The sequence below is a fragment of the Crinia signifera genome, chromosome 19 (genome assembly GCF_055691185.1).
Source record: "Crinia signifera chromosome 19, ASM5569118v1, whole genome shotgun sequence".
NCBI lineage: Eukaryota > Metazoa > Chordata > Amphibia > Anura > Myobatrachidae > Crinia > Crinia signifera.
Window position 1 is genome coordinate 109,493,845 of NC_139226.1, and position 21,336 is coordinate 109,515,180.

At 45.5% G+C, this 21,336-nt stretch overlaps 1 protein-coding gene across 1 annotated transcript; it reads left to right on the forward strand.

Annotated features, from left to right (window-relative positions):
• The first annotated feature begins 953 nt into the window (after nt 1–953).
• Nucleotides 954–14,797, forward strand: ZPR1 (ZPR1 zinc finger). The gene is made up of 14 exons (XM_083163174.1): nt 954–1,200; nt 4,407–4,568; nt 5,014–5,104; nt 5,206–5,276; nt 7,272–7,358; nt 9,001–9,123; nt 9,319–9,384; nt 9,949–10,015; nt 10,479–10,549; nt 10,686–10,775; nt 10,996–11,106; nt 12,766–12,855; nt 13,263–13,328; nt 13,422–14,797. Exons 1-14 carry the CDS (start codon nt 1,087–1,089, stop codon nt 13,554–13,556), a joined length of 1,344 nt encoding a protein of 447 aa, XP_083019300.1. The 5' UTR covers nt 954–1,086; the 3' UTR covers nt 13,557–14,797.
• Nucleotides 14,798–21,336: the final 6,539 nt, after the last annotated feature.

Genomic DNA, 21,336 nt, shown 5'->3' on the forward strand with positions numbered 1-21,336 from the left:
ACATTGAATCGTCAGCACCATTTCCCAGCACTTTACCAAGAATAGTAGCTCTTACTAACTGCTTTGGGGCTCATCTACATTTGGATCTAAGGGGCCCATTTATCATGATCGCATTTACAATGCGATCTGGGCGGAATATTACCGCCCAGGATCGCACTGTAAAATGCGATCATATCGGGGGATGTATTATTTTTAAGGGCGCAGGGACAGGGCTCCGATAGCATGACACGCCCACTCAATGGGGCACTTTGCAATATTCTACTACCAACTATAATCTCCCTGAAACAAGTTTTTAAAAGTAGGCAAGAACGCCTAATTTTGGTATGGTTAAAAACCGGGGGGGGATGGTGGTGGTCCTGGGTGTGACCAGTCGGGGGAGAGCACTGCCTGTGACAGCTGTTACCATGGAGAGGAGGAGCGGGAGACTAATTTTGGGAGCCTCCCAGCTGAGAGTTAACAAATATTAAATTCGGATTTGATTCATTGGTAAAATAACATATTATACATTCTTCCAATGGAAATTCTGATCCAAATACTATTAGGAGGGTAGATGAGACTAGTTCCCATGCAGTATAGCTTACAGGAAGTGACGTTCAGTGAGGGCGGAAGTTGTTAGATGCCCTCACAACGTTTTTAAATTTATGTGTAATTCATGTAGGTGTCGTTTATTTTGTTTTATTTTTGCAGCATTGTACCCTCGCGGGCTCGCTACGCTCGCACGCTTCGGGCACGGTGGCTCGCTTCGCTCGCCACAGATTTATATTCCCCCTCCAGGTATACGTGGACCCAGGGCATGATGGGAAAATTACCTAAACTGCATGGGATCTAGACACTACCATATCAGGAGCAGTGGAGAAATTGTCATATCACCTTCTAGCTATCATTTATGCAGTACATGCATTGGTCGCTAGGGGCAGCACCTCCATGCCTTGGTTAGCAGGAAGGCGTGGCACCACCACACACGTTTAGCTGACAGCTAGTTCCGGGTCATACCGGGAGGTAGCGCTCGCACACGGTGGTACCAGGAAGACGCGGCGCCGGCTCTGCTGCTGAGTGACCGGGTGACGCGTTGCAGGAGCGGGCAGAATGTCGCTTCTCAAGCTCCCCTCCTCCGCCCCAGTGTTCAGGGAGATCAACGCTGAGGATGAGGATCAGCTGCCGTCAGAGATCGAGTCCCTGTGTATGAGCTGCTATCAGAACGTGAGCCCGGGGAAGGGGGTGTCCTGTAGGAAGCCGGCATGGCTGGGGTGCAGCTGAGAGCAATGTCTTGGACAGTGGCCGGCCTGGGGGTGGGTGGAATGACCTCACACTTTCAAGAGAATAACATTGACAAGTAATATGGGCGCATACACTGCATTGTACCCTTCTGCGCCCAGGGGTTACTATGACAGCTGTATATAGCACTGTATATACCGATATGTGCGTCAGTGTCTGTATATAACGGAATGAAAATGTGTGTGTGTGTATATAATTACTAGTAAGTCCCCTTGAACCAGATGCTTTGAAAGCTAGTCTGCTACCTTGTGATTGCCTCTGTGTTTGCGCATGACTGTGAGAGAGAAAGAGATGTAGTTTTCACTTGCTGCCAACAGATAGTGTTTTGGAGACACACGAACAGACACTAGATATATATGTACAGAGTATTGATCTGAGTGTGACCGTGTTACTGTCTGTCCCACTTATTTCCAACTGCAAGTAAAAAACGCCAGTGGTTTGGGAACTATGTAAAAACCGGACCCGGACAAGACTCCGGACCACCGGACAGGACATCAAAATCTGCAGTCTGGAGCTTGTAGGGTCCGGTCCGGGGGGTGTCCTGTTCGGGGGGGTGTCTTGTCCGGGGGTCCCTGTGATAGCTATCACCAGGGACATGGGGGAGGGGAGATTACAGCCTCCCCTTGTGGTCCGGACCGTCCGGTTTTTGCTACATGCCCGGACCATACAGGGAGACTTTATTCTACCCGTCCTCCTCTACCTGGTGAAAGGTGTGACAGGCAGTAGGGATGGGACATCGAAAGAAAACATCGGTCAAATGATGTTTTTCAACATTGATTGCAAAACATCATTTAGACCTAAACATTGGTACTGTGAACCCGATGTTAACCGATGTTAACCGATGTTTCGATTTTTTTTTTTAAATAAACTGGTTACCAAAGCATATAATACACTAATAAGCTTCTGAAATGATAAATAATCCCTCTATTAAGTTTATCTTGTTGGAGGCTTACAGTTTATACACACACAATGGATATTTGATTCATGTTTTGTGGTAAATCAAATTTGTTACTGAAGGAAAAAAACATGAAGCGTTAACTATCAAAACTTTATTGCAACAACTCACAATCTGCTATTTTTACCTAGATTTTTAACTGTAGCAACAGGCTAATAACTTATGTTAATCATAGAAAATAACAAAAAAAACTGTACACACAGTGCAACATAGAACATACTACATAGAACAATCACATAGTACATTGAAAAAAACTCTTTTAGCAAAATAGGAATCTACTATTGAGGTACATAAATTATGGGCCTCACAATACAGGTGGATAAAACAAAATAAAAACTGGGAGGAGAATAACAGAAATTGGGGAAGGGGAGACTGCAGTTCAGCATACTTTCAAACTGGCCCCCAAATTTTCCCAAAAGCTGCAGAGCCAGCCATCATAGCAACCAGTGAGTCACTAACAGCACCAGTTGCAGTGAGGCAGGGGTGGGGCTGTCCTGTGTGCTGCTGCTGAATGGCTGGCCAGACTGTCTTTTACTGTCAGCTACCACCCACAGCAGCAGCACACAGCCACACACACACATGAAAGCCCAGCCAGCAGTGATACTGTCATGTTTGTTAATGTTTTTTTTTTTATCAGTCTCTTAAGTTTTTAATGAATATAAATCAAGGAGAGAGTGAGCTGGCTGCAAAGCATTGAAAGCAGCACACATTGACACACAAAAGAAAAAACATTGGAAGATTGAGAAAAACATCGGGGGAGAAATCTAGCGATGTAGATGAAACATTGGATCCTTAACATTGCAGGGTTAAACATCGAACATTGGAACCATAAATCCGATGTTTCCGATGAAACATCATATGATTACCCATCCCTAACAGGCAGCCCCCCGGACAGGACACCCCCCGGACCGGACGCTACAAGCTCCAAACTGCAGAGTTTGATGTCTGGTCCGGCAGTCCGGGGGTTTTGTCCTGGTCCGGGTTTTACCCATACCCAGTGGTTTGTCCCATCAGAAACAACAGTTCTGTTGTCAGACCCATTTACGTGCCTTCTTCCATCTATGTACTGCACACAAGTACCTATTCTCCAGTATGTGATGTTACTGAGTACCTATAGCACACCATCCAAACATGAAACAAATTCGATAGGTATGGGTCATATAGTGTTCATTCTAGCACCCGCCATCTTTGAAAGCCCATGCAGTTCCTCTTCCCTGCCTGGGGTCTGATATGCATATCAGTGCTGATATACAGACCACACTGGGGCAGATGTACAGATGGGGCTTGTTCCATCTTTGCAGGGCTGGCGTTTCTAATGCAACCCCACCGAGATACTGGGATGCGCGTGCGTGTGAGACGCACGCGCGTCCCAGTTCAGTGTAACCAGCGGGGAGGGTCTGGCGAGCCCCGGCCAAGGATGGCAGGGGCTCCATCTGTATTAAGCCTGGAGTAGAGATAAGCTGGAGATAAAATAAAAGGAGATAAAGCACCCACCAATCAACTCCCAACTGTCATTTTCAAACACAGCCAATTGGCTGGTGCTTTATCTCTCTTCACTTTATCTCCTGTTTATCTCTTCTCCAGGCTTAATACTTCTGCCCCACTGTGCTAGAAGTACTACAGCAGACAGCGACACCCCAGGCAGGGAAGAGGAACTGCATGGGTTTTCAAAGATGGCGGGTGCTAGAATGAACACTAGTCATAGGGTGAACAGTATGAAGGGTGACACAAGCATGAGGTCAACAAAGATTGGCAGGCAAAAGGTTGACATGGTGTTTTTTAGCCAACAGTCGACATGGCTGCGCTCGCCATGCTTTGGGCATGGTGCCTCTGCGCTCGTACATTATTGTGTTCTCTGTCAATGTCCTAGTAGATGGTAGGGTATGAAATGCTGCCTGATCTTCAAAAAAACTGCGAAAAACTCATGTTGACCTTCCATTTGTCGACTTTTCAACCTATTTCATGTGTTGAGCGGAGCCCTGTAGACCTTTAGTGGTTGACCTAATGTATGTCGACATAGCATCATATCCCAACTAGACTATGTCCCCTCCCCCGAGAGGTAAGTGTGCAATAACACCCCACAATATTCAGCAGATACACTAGTGTCGCATTTGTGAACATGAAGGCACAGCCTGTTTGGGGTCACTGTATGTGTCTGCTTCTCCTCTCTCTGTAGGGGGTGACACGACTTCTGCTCACCAAAGTGCCTTTCTTCAAGGAGATCATTGTCAGCTCATTCGCATGTGATTCATGTGGCTGCTGCAACACCGAGGTCCAGTCTGCCGGCCGGATCATGGAGCAAGGTGTCCGGTATTCGCTTCGGGTCAGAGACAAGAGGGTGAGGAACTGCGTGACTGCACAAGCTGTACATGGTTATAAAACAAATGCGATGGGTGCAATTTCTAGCAAAGTTAGGTCACAGGTTCCAAAGTAACTAAAAATAAAATAGCACAGCGTCTGCCATTTTTCAACGATAGCCTGCAACATGACAGTTGGGAGCTGATTGGCTGGAACTTTACCTCTTCAATCTATCATTATCCAACGCTGTGTCTGCATAAGAAATGGAACTTTCGTGAGGTCCTGGAAAACTGTACTGTAATATAGACATGCTGCATACCAGATTTTAATCAGCAGAAGCTGCTTGTGAGTCCGAATTGCTCCATTTTGCTGTTTAAAGGGATTAATTGCCGAAAAGATGCTATGAGCTTACCGAGTGATTTGTGTCTCTGCCCTAGTCACAGATTTCAATGTAAACTATCCGTTTCCTGTATATATATATATAGGATGTGAACCGTGAGGTGGTGAAAACAGACTATGCAACAACCCGTATTCCAGAGATTGACTTTGAGATCCCTGCTTGCACGCAGAAAGGAGGTGAGCATATATATACATGTATATAGCCAAGCACCTTCCATTGTATAGCCCCAAACACACACGTGATTCATAACCTCAACGCCTTCTCTGTTCTCCACCAGCTCTCACTACAATTGAAGGAATCCTTGAAAGAACCATTACGGGTCTGCAGCAGGAACAGCCCCACCGAAGGGTAAGAATCTGCTGCTGTGTGAGCTTTCAGGAGCCAGAAAAAGCTTCTGTGTATACTGGACTAGTACACAAATCTCCTGCATACTGATGACATTTGGGGATTATCTGCTTACTGGGCAGAATTTTTAATGACTATCAGGGGTTCTTAAACTCTGTCCTCAGGACCCCTTACAGGTCACCCGGCAGGTGCACTCATTACTCAGACACATTTTTTTTTCCGGTGAATCAGGCTGTTTTCACTCCTTGCGGAAAGATGTGATTCACCCTATTCAATGTTCTGTTCACCAGTTCTGTTTCATGCTCGCTGCAATTTGTTGGTGTATTTCAATGGGGTTTTCACTGGGATTCGCCGAGAGTGTATTCAATGCTAGGATGGAGAACTGCTTTCAGCATGATTTTCGCCATGATTCACCGTTTTGCATTCAACGTCTTTTTAAGGTGGCAGGGAGGCTTCCATCTTCCTGCCTGTCGCCGTCACCCTGCTCCCTGCGGCGGTCGGTGCAGGGGTTAAAAATCATGGTGGTTAAAAATAGTCATCAGGGGCAGCGGTTAGGGATGCCAATCCCGGGGCATTTTTTCAATCCCAGGATTGAAAAAATTCTCCCCGGGATTGGCTTTCCTAATAAAAAATATTTCCCTGGCTGCCCAACATTTACTTACATTTTGCAGGTGCGGCCGGGTTGCTGGGTGGGCAGCTTCATACTGCCGGGTTGCTGGCTAGGTGGGCAGGAGTTTGTGGTCTGGCGGCTTCATACTGCCAGGCGTGATCGATGCCTGCCTGCGCAGCGTGACCTCTGATCTCGTCATGCTGCGCAGTGCTGCTCTGCCTGGTATGGGAGAAGCCGGGCAGCGTCTGAGCGTGTGCTCAGATGCTGCCCAGCATTAGCTAATCCCGAAATCCTGGAAATACTGCCCAGAGTTTGTGGAAGCACTTTGTCAAGAGTTGAATTTGTACAGTAGTATAGAAAATACACAAAAAATAAAAGTAAATCTGGCAGACTATATAAACCCATACTTGTGTTGTCAGATTCATTTATTTTTTATTATCTGTTCTGTTTTAATGCAGTTTTGTACCCTGAGTTGGTAACTCTCAAATGTTTGGACAGATCAGTAGAGACGTGTAACTTGCATAGCGATGTTCTATTTGAAACAGCCTACTTGCCGTTGAGCTCTGCATACGGAGGTGTCCTCATTCACCTGTTGTCTTTGCACCATAAGGCCTGAGACACTTAAGCCATGAACACACGGTGCGATGTGCTAGGCATTTGTGACTAGATAGTCAGAACTGCAATGGAAGTTAGCCAGAATCCCACCGTGTGTGCACTGCGGGCAATTGCGATGCGCAGCAATGCTAACTCCTGGAAAAGTAGACTGTGCAGGCAAGGCAATTTTGAATATGACGCACAGTTTAGTGCATTTGGCAAATCGCCCATGCCTTGCGTCGTCTGTACACTCCTTTAGATGCTTCCTAACACATCGCATTTCCTGGGTTTTCACCCCTTCCTGAATTTTGCATCTTACGTCTGCCTTTTTACCCATGTTGCTGAGTCGCATGCAGAAGTACAGGAAATGCCAGCATCAGTAGTCCCTAGTGTTCATTTTAGCACCCGCTATCTTTGAAAACCCATGCAGTTCCTCTTACCTGCCTGGGGAGTCGCTGTCTGCTGTGGTGTTTCTAGCACAGGTCTGGTTTGCATATCAGTGCTGATAAATAGCGGGTGCTAGAATGAACACTATGTCCGCATTGTACTTTTGTCACAATATTGGTACAAATTAGATATTTGTGAGAAGTCAATGGAGTGCCAAAGGTGGGCTATTTGACACAATATGAGGATAAATGTATGTGGGCACATCTATGCATAACCCTGTATATTAATTCTGAAATCCTGCTTGTATGGAAATACTCAACATTCTGAAGCTACAGCAACTTCAGTTATATAGCTTGATTATCATACAGTGAGTGAACAGGCGTCACATGTCTGTCTTTTCCCTGTAGGCTGAAGATGCACAAGTTGCACAGAAAATTGATGACTTCATTACAAAACTACAGGACATGAAGGCTGCGGAGACTCCATTCACATTTGTAAGCACAATTACTTCAGACGGGTTCAAGTGTCAATGAATTAAGCACTCCGGCGTCATGTGTGTCTAGATCACAGGTTCTCAAACTCTGTCCTCAGGACCGCACACAGTGCACGTTTTCCAGGTCTCCTCACAGAATTGCAAGATAAACAATTAGCTCCACCTGTGGACCTTTTTAACTCTCTCTGCACATGTTGCATCTGCCCCACCTGCAGTGCAGCATGGTTTTTCCCCATAAGAGAGAATTTGCTTTTGCGAGTGAACCACAATCTGGCCCAATGTTCGTTCTTTATCTGATGTAGCAGGAATAGGAAAGCGCAACAGAATATAGGGCCTGATTCAGACCTGACTGCTCATCTGCAAATTTGCAGATGACTGCGAGTAGATCGCTGCCGCCTAGACGGAAGAAAACTCGTCCTGTTTAAATCTGCGAATGGATCTGCAAATTTGCAGATGCAATTCATGAACCATTGAATGATTTTTGTAGTCTGTGTGTAAGTCTGACCCATTAATCTGAGACAGATGCTGTCACACACCCTCCCTTAAAATACCTGTGCACCCCTACGTTTTTTTTTCTGAAGCTCCCAGAAGCCATCCAGTTACCACCCCCATATTGCAATTGGATATTTTGCATCCCTGGGCTATCCCCATTCTAGGATAGCGACAGCCCATTGCAGCCTATGGCTACACATCGCACTGGCCAGGTGGCAGTGAGGTCAGCGGGGTCGCTGGGGGGAGTCAGCGCATAACAGCACATGCGCAGACCCCCTGGCTTCCGGGTTAGCGCTTCACTTTCAGAGCCCTGTCCCTGCGCTGTCAGGGATGATACATCCCTGTGATGTGATCGCATTTTACAATGCGATCCTGGGCAGTAATATTCCATCCAGATCGAATTGTAAATGCTTTCGTTGATAAATGTGCCCCTCACTAAGCTTCAAGGGGATGCAGTTACAATCCCGGCGTTCAGAATCCCGGCGTTCGGAATCCCGACCGCCGAAATGCCGACACATTCTCCCTCCGTGGGTGTCCACGACACCCCTGGAGGGAGAATAAATGAGTGTGCCGAGCGTAGCGAGGCACCGGGCCCGCTGCGTGACGAGCGCAGCGAGCCCGCAAGGGGGGGCGATCCACGCCCCCCCCCCCCTTGTCGGGATTCTGAACGCCGGGATTCAATACTGAATCCGCTTCAAGAAAGATAATTTGGCGAGCCAGCCAATCAACACCTAACAGACTGTGTTTGAAAAATGGCAGGCAGGAGCTGATTGGCTGGCTTTTTATCACTCTCCATTTTATCACTTTTTGAAGCTTAGTGCATTTAGCCTATTGTGACCATTTTACAAACAGTGTGTATATGTATCTGATACAGAGGGGCTGATAAGGAGCTGCACGTATACCTGTTTGCTCTGAGTTTGGAAGTACTGCAAGTGGGTACACAAAATATTGCAGACCTCGGCAGGTGCAGACTTAAAGAAGGTGTAACAGTTGGAGTCTAGAACTATGCCAGAGTTTAATTTTAGTTCAGTGGAAGCTTAGAATGACGCATGCACCTCACTTATATGATGCATAACTTGCTGGTTTAGTCACGGTTTAGTCACAGATTCTATTAGAACATTGATGTGTGTCCATAATAAAATGTGTTTTAGATCCTAGATGACCCCTCTGGGAACAGTTTTGTGGAGAATCCTTTTGCCCCCCAGAAAGATGAAGCCCTCACAGTTGCACATTACAGGAGAAGCCGAGAACAGGATTCAATGCTAGGCATAGAGGTGAGATCACCGGCCGGTTCCGTCACATTGTAGCCTAGGTTTTCTGGTGCTCATCTGTGTCGCTATGAACCTTTTTTCTTTTTTTTTTCTATTCATAATTGTTTTAAATGAAGACAAGATGAAAAAGGATAATGTTAGTGGGAAATAGAAGTGGTGTAGAACTTTGAGTGATTATTTGTGTTTCTTATCGGAAAGAGTCCGAACGGGCAGCAGAGCGCTGAGGAGACGAGAGAGGTCCATGCAGAAGACATGAGAGATGAGGTAAGATGCTAGATTCATATTACAGGAGCCTTTGAGACCAGTTAAATCAGGGTCTCTTCTCCTGAACTTAAGGCCCCCATACACTCTAAGGACAAGTCGGACCTGATTGTCCCGGCAGCTCCACGGGAGGGGTCACACACATGATTAGGCACCATGTGCCAGGTTTTGCATGTGATAAATCGAATGCGATTTATCAGATGCATCTCCCGGGGAGCTGCAGGTGTGGACAATGTCGAGGGGACCAGGGAGGGGGAAAATGGCCGTGATCAGAGAGCTGGGTGGAGGGAGCAGGGTAAGCCACGCTAGCGTCGGGAGCACTTAAAAAACAAAAAGTCCATACAAATGAATGGGCAGCCACTGATTGGCTGAGAGGTCTCAGCCAGACAAAGGCTTCCTATTCATTTGTATAGTCCTTTTTTTTTGTGCTCTGCTAACACCTCCCTCCCTCCGAAGGGATGTCTACATGTGTGATATCACGTAGTTTATGGGGGCCTTTACCTTTGCTGGTGTAAGGGTGTGGCTGTTGATTCCATGACCCTGTGATCCTTTGCTTCTTTCCTACAGGTGCTTCAGTTTCAAACAAACTGTCCTGAATGTAATGCTCCAGCAGCCACCAATATGAAATTAGTGCGTATCCTTTACAGTGCAAATTAACACTACATGAGTTTGTTTTAGAAATAACACAGGTTTGATGGGGATTAGATGACTTGACGGACTGTATTCAGTTTTATACCTGCCTCCTAATGATAAACTTGGAGTACAGGTAAGTTGGTGTGTACTGATTGGGAGCTAGAACAAGTAGCAGAGCAGTTCTGTGCTACTGTCTGGCTGAGGTATAAACCTGTAGGGAGAAGGAACATATACAGAGGTTGCCACCCCTGCTACAGGTTGTGAGTAGGACTTTGGGTGGTAGTTCTTCAGAAGCCACCAGGCTGGTTTAAGTGGGCTATAAAGTAATAAGCCAGACTAATTAATTATTTGGGTACATGCTATAGGGCAGCAGCATTTACAGTCTGGCTTGGGATGTGTACTAGGTGGTACATAGGGCAGAGGTACCAATTGATAAGTGGGTCACTTCCTCAACTCCATAACAGAAATCCCTCACTTCAAAGAAGTTGTCATCATGGCAACAAACTGCGACGCCTGCAGCCATCGGACCAATGAGGTAAGCTTAGCTGTGTTTTGTGTTTTTTACTTTTATTTTTTTGCTTTAAAAAATGTAAACAATATCTACTGTATACAGTATTATAACATAATATGCACATGCGAATTGGGAATGAGACCATCTGGATTCATTTCAGGTCAAATCAGGAGGCGCTATAGAAGCTCTTGGCACCAAAATTACTCTTCACATTACAGACCCGTCCGACCTCACGAGAGATCTACTCAAAGTAAGCATTATTTCTAATAATAAATGCACGTTTTTTAAATGTTTCAGTCCATTTATGGTGATTGTGCATTTTTTTTATTTTAAATGGTTTATTGTATAGCTATTTATATTTATCGTTGACTTTATATTTTAACATCATTCTTGTGTTTTTAGAGCAGTTCTGTAGATATTTATACCTGCGGCGCTTGTAAAATGATCACTTTGCTATTTTGATGTCATAGTCTGAAACCTGCAGTGTCAGCATCCCGGAACTGGAGTTTGAGCTGGGAATGGGAGCTCTAGGAGGAAAGTTCACCACTCTGGAAGGACTCTTGAAAGACATTCGAGACTTGGTAAGAGATGATCCGGTTTCTATTTCATGTGTCCTCTAACTTTCACAGTCCATTAATGTTGTACTATGCCGATTTGTAGCTATTGTTGTAAGTGACATGCTTGGCTTTCTCAATGTGATTCAAATGTGGTCACAATGACAAGGGTCAGTAGGATTGTTCTATGTAAGGACTGGAACTCCTCTCGTACACAGCACTGCATTGTCATTGGTGCCTGGGCCCAGCTGTAGGGGGTGTTTTCAGAATTTCCTTCTAAAGCTGTGTACACACGGTGCAATATATTGCTCAGTGTCTCCTTTTCATCAGCGACCAGAGATGGACGCTGATGAAAAGAAGACTCTTCCGGGGGAGGCACACACCTGGTGATTTTATCTCCCACCGCACATACAAATCACTGGCAATATGGTCACTCAGCACCGCCGGGAGGAGGGCCAAGTCGGAGGTTGGACGGGCAGCAGGTCTGCCCTCTGGCTCAGGTCTGATGTGCATCGGACCCAAGGGGGATAAGAAACACATCCGATTTGGGCCGATCCATGAAAGCTTGTGAAAATCATGATGTCTGGCTATTCACTGTAAATCCATTGGCATCTCCCTCACCATGTAATGGTTTCCCAGTCTGTGTAACCCAGAGTCTACTCTGCCTGTGCGATAGAAATTGTCTGAAAACTCCGGGGCACGCCTTTGTTTTCCCTGACCATCCCAGATAACGGCCGGTTACTACCCTGCCCAAACTCTAGCTTATTGTCAATTAACTTGTGGATGGCTTGCAATCAGAAAAGACACTTCCTGGTTTTTTTTTTTTTCTCCCGCATGCTCTCTACAATCTGTATGCATGCGGAGTCTAACTATAATCATCCTTGCAAACTTGCAGGGCTGCGATCAGGTCTAAATACCCCCCCACCTCCCCTCCCTATTGTATCAGTGTCCTATAAGGCAGGAAATCAGGTCACGGAGCATTAGTAGTAAGTAGTGGTCCTTTAAGTTAATTACCGATTTTGGGGCAGATGTATTAAGCCTTAACAAGAGATAAATCCAAGTGTGATAAGGAGAGATAAACGTCCAGCCAATCACCTGCTAACTGCCATGTTACAGCCTGTGTTTGAAAAAAGTCAGTAAGGAGCTGATTGGCTGGACATTTATCTCTTCTTATCATCCTTGCATGTATCTCTTGTTAAGGCTTAATACATCTGCCCCAATGCCTGTAACATGGCAGTTAGCAGGTGATTGGCTGGACGTTTATCTCTCCTTATCACCTTTGGATTTATCTCTTGTTAAAGCTTAATACATCTGCCCCTTTATATCTTTCTCGCTATAGTCTGTTCTGTCGCTGGAGTTGTGGGATTGAAAACTTAACAGGTCTCCATATAATAACAGATGGCAAATGGTGTAAGTGTGTGTGCAAGTCTAATGAAGGGTGTTTTGCTTGGGAGAAGGGACGGTTTGTGATAGCAAAGGGCTGATATGTGAGGATATAGGGGACAGGAGATGGTGTGAATAGACTTCATATAGGGGCCACTTTTACACAGTCGCATAAATAATTTAAAAAGGATTTGATAACAAACTGCAACTACAAAAAAATGGATTGCCTTTCTGCAAGACCTCCTCTGGTGCTGTAATGTGTACAATACGTCGGAAGCCACTAAGTAGATGTTTCGTCTCCAGGTGGTTGACAAAAATCCCTTCACTCTTGGTGACAGCTCTACATCAGACAGAAGGGAGAAACTGCAGGAGTTCGGCAGGAAATTTGATCGGGTATGTTTCTTAGTTGCCATGTAAATGTTGTGCTTCTTTCTTTTATTTCTGTAATTCTTGGGGGGGGGGGGGGGGGGGGTTTAGTATAGAAATGCCTAAATAGCGATACTTTGGGTTCATTAGAAGCCAGAAGTCCACTGTAGTGCTGATAATCTCTGTTAAGGAAAGTTGACCTTGTCCTTGGAGTAGACTTTCTATTCGTTGATTTGGTAACTTAGAACAATGAATTTCAAAGGACACTAGTGATTTAAATGCTGAATCAAACTTCTTAGCAATGTCATGGCCTTTCGAGGCCTGCAGGGAGGGGGGGGGGGGGAGGGGGCTTGTGTATGGGAAGCCTGAACATCTTCCTTGCCATTGATCCTCTTCTTACTGCACCATTTCCTAAAAATTTTCCCTCTGTGCAGATACTAGAGGGACAAATGGATGCTCATATTATTTTGGATGATCCAGCGGGGAACAGTTTCCTACAGGTAATCCCATAATGTTAAGCGGAAATACTGATAAAGCCCAGTACAGCCAGAATGGGCCACATCCTAATGGTGGCGTCTTTCTCTTCTCTATAGAATGTCTACGCCCCGGAGCAGGACCCTGAAATGACCGTAGAGAAGTATGAGCGATCCTTTGAGCAGAACGAAGATCTGGGTCTCAATGACATGAAAACAGAAGGCTACGAGGAGGAAGCGGCACAATGTAGTTAATGTTTAATTATACAACCCTCCATATCCTAGAGAACCAGAAGACATTGGGCCATGTATACTTCTGTTTATATAAGTGAACCGGCGGTGTTACCAGTTTATATAGTACATGGCCTGTCCTCTGGTATCCATGTAATTTGGTAAGGAATAATTGCTAAGCTTTAGACACTGTGGCTCAGTGTTTCCCAACCTCAGTCTTTAAGGCGCACTTAGGGGGATATTCAATTGCCTGCCGCTATTCCCGACGGGGGAAATAGTGGTGGGGCCCTATTCAATGCTGTCTTCCCCCAACAGCATTGAACCGGGATCTCGGCAAAACGTGCCCAACTTTACAAGCAGTCGGGCACATTCTGCCAGAAACTGAGGAGCTCCCGGCTGCTGCAAAAATTGCGGGGCTTGAGACACCGGCCTGCCACCGATTCCCTTCAGTTACATGTCTCCGCTGCAGGACAAATCACTTGTTGGTCATTGACCATGGAATGATTTCTCCTTCCTTCGCAAATAGAAGTCAGTGCAAATTGACTTTTATTTGCGTGCGCTTGGACTAAGACGGGGTGGGCGGCTGGCCGTCGTCCTGTGACGTCAGCCGCCTGCCTGCGGTCGCATGTGGCCGTGCCCAGGAAATGCTGGTCGTCCCCATGTGCCTGCCCCACATCCGCCCCCATCCCACCCCGATGCATACAAATAGCTTGGTGACTATGCAGTCGCGAAAGCCATTCGCAAAGAGAGGCTGAACATGCCCATAATAGAGCATGCACAGTCCCCTAAACATTGGGACGGGGGCGAACACGCAAATTTGCGAGTCAACCAGAATCACCACATAAGTTACCTGTGCTCAAGTATGACTATACTTATAACCTGGACTGTAGGTTGACTACCTCTGCTGTAGATACATATGGAGCAGATATGCCAAAGACCTCTACAGGCCAATACACTTTATTGCAATATTACCCTAACACAGAATCGTTCTATCACCTGTCGTGTGCTGTGGGGATGGTTTTGATTTGTAATTCATTTTTCTTTCCATTGATCTTTCTCACTTCTGATAGTGGCTTTCTCACGTTTGAGACCTAATGAGATGTTTTTGAAAAGACCCCCAAATATTTTGGAGGGGTGTTCAATTTCTGAAACATCGGTATTTTAAGTTAACTTGGAAACCTCGCCACAAGGAATCGTGGTGGTATTTCTTTTTATATATTTATTTTTGGAAAATAAAAAGCAGAAACTTAAAATCCTTACTATAACCAAGACTTGTGTATTTATTCATGCCCATAATGAATGGGCAGGCGTTGGGGTACACCTAAGGAAGGCAGGTGGGGAAATTAATGGGTTAAGTGTGCACAAAAATGTCAAATGACGCTTTCTAAGGGTAAGGCCTAAATGCACCTTGGTCTCTTTGTAAGCATTATGTGATACAACGCATCCTTGTCTGTGGATTCCCCAATGAAGTATATGTTGTTTCTGGGTGGTCTTTCCTGCTAGGTATCTGGATGGCTCACAGACAAAGGGGGATATTCAATCCTCCCGCAGCCATTCCCAACGGGGTAGATGGCTGCGGGGTCCTATTCAATGCGGTCTTCCCCGACAACATTGAACAGGGGATCTCGGCAGAACGAGCGCGACCTTCACAAGCAATCGGGCTCCTTCTGCCGGGAATTGATGAGCTCCCGGCTGCAGCTTGCCGATTCCTGTACGCAGCTTGCGGCCACGCCCCCTTCTTGTCCCACTGCAGACAGGACATTGAAACCCGCCTGCATATTCTCGGTCGAGCAGACCAAGAACGGGACAGGTTCACAGCTGTTGGGCCAGCCCAACAGCCGTGACCCAACATTGAATACCCCCCCAAAGTCTAGGTCGAACCTGATTAAATCTCGACATGCACTAGGTTGACATTGACAAAATGTTGATGCGGGAAAAGGTCAACATACGTTTTTCACTCTTTTTTTTTTTTTTTTTTTTGACTCTTTAATGCTTTACCGTCCATATGGACTCTGATTGAAAATGGTAAAGGCCAAAGCATGGCGAATGAAGTGCGGCACTCATTTCTAATTTGGGGATTCACGTGCTCAGGTTGATGCCAAATAACCCTGAAGAACAGGTCTACCTTTTATTTATTTTTTGGACTGTCTTGCTAGACTCTGAGCTAATCCCCCTTCTATTACAATCTAAACAGACTATCTGTAATTTCCTGTATTAGTATTTCATATAATGGTCTCCATGTCCTTCATAATCTCATAATTTTGCAGCTTTTTGAAATGGTCAGTTTGACATCCAAATGTATTTACACTGGGTGCTGGACGGGGTTCCGACAGTCTTTTACCCGACGTCGGGATCCTGACTGTTAAAACACCGACAGACTGGTTCCCGATGGCCACCGGCTATTCTTCCTCGTGGGAGTCCATGACCCCAATAGAGGGAGAATAGAATAGGTGGTGAGCGTAGCGAGGCGAGCCCGCAAGGGGCTTTGCTGCGCTGCCATGCTGTCTGAGTCGGCCAGTTGGGATCCCGACAACAGGCTAATGACTGTCGGATCCTATACTACAACCAGAGCCCTAGCCAAAAATCACATTTATACCCCATTCTCACTGCTGTAAACATGGGTTTTTGCCAGGGCAAGCAGTAATTTCACGTGTCCTGTCTCAATGTGAAAGGGTCTTTGTGAAATTCCCGGGTGTTATGCCCTGGGAATTACACACGGGTTTTTCCTGAGTAATACACTGGTGTATGGCAGTGTGAACAGGCGAGACCCTGGATTTTCACACCAAAAAACAAGCTCATTGGGGGGGGGGGGGGGTGGTATTGTGACAGCCAGCCAATAAAAGCTGTTTTTTTAAAAAACATCCAATCACAGCAATTTGTACAAATTTCCCAACACCTAATCAAAGCTGCAATTACAGTCCACACACTTGTTGGAAGGCAGACCATGGAAAGCAGTGTGAAAGGGGCAGACAAGGGAAATTTCCGGGTCTGAGGTGCAGTATGAAGGGGGTCTATTTAGCTGAGAAGCTCTGTGCCCCGCCAAAAATCCGGCAAGAAAAACCCATAATTTTGCAGGGGCGGCAATGAGAACGCAGCATACATTATTTCCTGGAACCACAGCAGTCTGTTACCCAGTTCTAACAACGTTACAAATACATTTTAGCAATGGGGCTACTAAAGGTTATAATACAGTAGGTGTCTTTTTGCCTTTTATGTATGTGGGTTCTTAAACCATATGGTGGTAGCCTTTTCATTCAGGGTGACGGTATGAAATAGTGACATTCTGTGCAACATTCTTGTGACTTTTCCTTCATCTAATAATAATTACGCAAAAATTAGAAAGAAGGGGCCACCCCACTGGGGAGACTACGTTCCCTGTGACCATAGCTCAGATCATACAAACTTTTAGTCATTGCAGTATTACAGTATTGCTCAGTATTACAGCCAAACCATAACACTCTTTGTAGCTGCCACTATCTAAAACCAGAGCCTTTAAATTCTATAAAAATAACTTGAATGAGGAGGCGTTCGCAAAATACAAAGAATCAAATAAAACTTGTAAAGGGGTAATCAAAGCAGCTAAAATATTATATGAAGAGTGCATAGCCACTGAAAGCAAAACCAACCCAAAGAAGTTTTTTAAATACATAAATAGTAAACGTTTAATTAAGGAAAACATAGGCCCACTAACTCATACTAGTGGAAAAAGTGTTACTGATGACAAGGGAAAAGCAAAACTGTTAAATGAGTTCTTCTCATCAGTATTTACTAAGGGAGAGCAGACTGTGGAACGAACATTTACCACAAACGGGACAAATAAGCCAGATCTCATTGTGGATTTCACGCCGAAGGAAATAATACTGAGGCTAAGCAAACTCAAAACAAATAAATCACCAGGGCCAGATGGGATTCATCCGAGGGTATTAATGGAATTAAGGGATGAACTAGCTACCCCCCTACATTATATCTTTAGCAAGTCACTATCGTCAGGTATAGTACCAAAAGATTGGAGAATAGCAGAGGTAGTGCCAATATTCAAAAAAGGAAAAAAGGAAGATCCCGCTAATTACAGACCCGTTAGTTTAACATCAATTGTGGGTAAACTATTTGAAGGATTTTTAACCCCTTCCCGACATTTGACGTATATATACGTCATGGCCGGGAAGTACTTCCCGACACATGACGTATATATACGTCATGACTTCTAACTGTCACTGCGTCTAGAGACGCAGTGACAGAGGGACGATGTCTGCTGTCCCTGACAGCAGACATGTCCCTGCATGCCCAGGGGGGGCTGCGATGCCGCCCCCCCGTCGGCGATCGCTGTGATTGGCTGTTCAGTGTGAACAGCCATTCACAGCGTTTTCTGTGTCACCGGCGAATAACGTTCGCCGGTGACACAGGGATCGGAGGTGATTGGTGCTGTAAAGTACAGCACCAATCACCGCGGGGTGTAAGGGTGACACTGGTGTCACCCCACCTCACCCCGCCCGCCCCCAAAGGCCGTGATTGGTTCGTCGGACCGACGGACCAATCACAGCCATGGAGGGGGGTTTAAACTAACGGTGACTGCACTGCAGACGCCATTCCGGTCTGGAATTGCGTGCAGTGCGGTCACCGTACCCAGCTGCCGCGATATACTGACCAGAACCCCTCTAAATACTTACCTGATCACTGCCTGGATCTTGCTTATTCTTGTGACATCCTGTGACATCCTGTGCTGTGTTGTGCTGCTGCGAGTTATTAGATAGAGAGAGAGAGATAGAGAGGCCTAGTGCTATATTTTGTGCTGCTGCAGTGTGATAGAGCTATAGATAGAGAGATAGAGAGAGATAGAGAGATAGAGAGAGATAGAGAGATAGTGACAGATTGTGCTATATATTTTTTATATAACTGACTGTTGCCCCCCCTTTTGTGCTGATCAGTATAAATTAACTGATCAGCAACTTTTTGGGGGCGCAGGTTTTTTTTTTAGATATATATACCTGTCAGTGCTGCTGCTGCAGTGTCATAGAGTGAGAGATAGAGAGATAGAGACAGAGTGATAGAGACTGCTATATTTTGTGTCTGCTGCCCCCCTTTTGTGCACCCCCAGCAACTTTTTGGGGGTGCAGGGGTTATTTTTCATATATATAACTGTCAGTGCTGCTGCTGCAGTGTCATAGAGTGATAGATAGAGAGATAGAGAGAGATAGTGACAGAGAGTGATAGAGAGTGCTAAATTTTGTGTCTGCTGGCCCCGCCTTTTGTGCTGATCACTATATCTGAGGTGATCAGCAACTTTTTGGGGGTGCAGAGGTTTTTTTTTTTTATATATACCTGTCAGTTGCTGCCAGTTGCACTGTCAGTTGCACCAAAGGTTGTGCACCTGCTGCCCCTCACTGGTAATCAGTGTCGCATCACTGATCACCTTTTTTTTTTTTTGTGGGTGCTGTGGGGTCTTTTTTTAATTTTTTTTTTTACACACACTGTGATTTTGTGGGTGTCCTGTGGCCACTGTGCGCTGATCAGTGACGTACATCACTGATCAGCTTTTTCGGCACAGGGTTGATCTATTTTTTATTTTTTTTTTGATCAAATTCCTGTTGCCTTTGAGCGCTGTTCAGTGACGGACGTTACTGACCAACATCTGTGCTCAATTTTTGGCGCAGGACCTTTTTTTTTTTTTTTTAACCCCTTCAATTTTTTTTTTTTTAACCCCTTCAATTTTTTTTTTTTTTTTTAACCCCTTCAATTTTTTTTTTTTGTATAAAGTATTTTTTTTTTCTGCACTACATACACACTACACACTACATACCCCCCGGGTTGAAATAAAGTTTGTACCCCCCCCCTACACTATACACGTGTTGAAACATTTCACTACCAGTAACACAAAAATAAAAATGGCATCCCAAATGTCATCCCAAATGTCATCCCAGTCATCCAGAAGAATGTATTCAGTGGAGGAGGCATATGCCATGCTTGCCTCTGACTCTGACACAGCCAGTGAGGCAAGCGGGGAATTTGAAGGATTCGTCTTAAGCTCCTCTTCCTCCTCTGGTGATGAGGGACCCCCTCAAAGACGCCCCCGTAGAGCAGCTGAGACCCACCCCCCAATAATTGATCTCGTATGGACCCCACCACCAGACAATTTTGAGCCCCAGGTTCCTGAGTTTTTGGCCATGCCAGGAATCCAATTTGATTCCACAGGTCTCAGAGAAATTGACTTTTTCAAATTATTTTTCTCTGATGATTTTATAAATTTAATGGTGGACCAAACTAATTTATATGCCCAGCAGTTTATTGCTCAAAACCCCACGTCATCATTTGCTAGGTGGACCCCTGTAGATGCAGTAGAGATGATGACGTTTTGGGGTCTGGTGTTTCATATGGGCATAGTAAAAAAGCCAGAAATTAGGCAATATTGGAGTACAGATGTTCTGTACAGCACCCCATTTTACCGTATGGCCATGCCCCGGGCTCGATTTGAGACGATCCTTAAATTTTTGCATTACAACGATAATGCACAGTGCCCACCCAGAGATGATCCCACCTTTGACCGGCTATTCAAAGTCAGGCCGGTCATTGATCATTTCAGTGCCAAATTTGCAGAGATGTACATCCCAGATAAATTCATTTGCATAGACGAGTCCCTTATACATTTTAAAGGAAGGGTTAAATTCCGCCAGTACCTTCCCAGTAAGAGGGCAAGGTATGGCATAAAAATGTATAAGCTGTGTGAAAGCACCTCAGGGTACACCCACATGTTTAGGGTATATGAAGGGAAGGATTCAAGAATTGAACCGCCAGAATGCCCCCCCTCCCTCGTAGGTGTTAGTGGAAAAATTGTCTGGGATTTAGTGCACCCCTTCCTGGATAAAGGTTATCACCTCTATGTGGATAACTTTTACACTAGCATCCCCCTGTTTAAGGCCCTTGGTTCAAGAGGTACAGCAGCTTGCGGTACTGTGCGCAAGAACCAAAGAGGCCTCCCAAAAACGCACATTGCCCAAGTAATGAGAAGGGGTGAAAGCAGGGGAATATGCACCGAAAATATGTTGTTGGTCAAATATAAGGACAAGAGGGATGTCCTTATACTGACAACAATTCACGGAGACAGTACCACCTCCGTCCCTGTACGAGGTACCAGTACCCACACCTCAAAACCTAATTGTATCCTGGATTACAATAGGTACATGGGCGGAGTGGATCTTTCAGATCAGGTACTGAAGCCGTACAGTGCCCTGCGGAAAACAAAAATCTGGTACAAGAAGCTGGCCGTGTATATCATCCAGATGGCACTGTATAACGCTTACGTGCTATTCCGTTCTACCGGCCAGAGGGGGACATTTATGCACTTTCAAGAGGAAGTCATAAAGGGCCTAGTATTTGGGAACCAGCAGGCAGAGGGCCCCAGTACTTCTAGTACTGGCCCCCGTATTGTACCAGGGCAGCATTTTCCGAACGAAATCCCCTCCACTGCAAGAAAGGGCAGGACACAAAAAAGGTGCAAAGTTTGCTATAAAAAGGGAATAAGAAAGGAAACTATTTTCCACTGTGAAACTTGCCCCGACAAACCCGGCCTATGTATAAAGGAGTGTTTTAAAATATACCACACATCTATGGATTATTAGGTTCATCATTTCACCGTGCTTCGGGGGTCTTGCTAATGCCACATAGCACCCACCAACATTCCACCAGAATCTGAGCTGCAAAATCCAAAAATCACTCCTTCCCTTCTGAGTCCTGCCATGCACCCAACTGGTATTTTTTGGTCACATATGAGGCATTGCCATACTCGGGAGAAATTGGGGCACAGATTTTG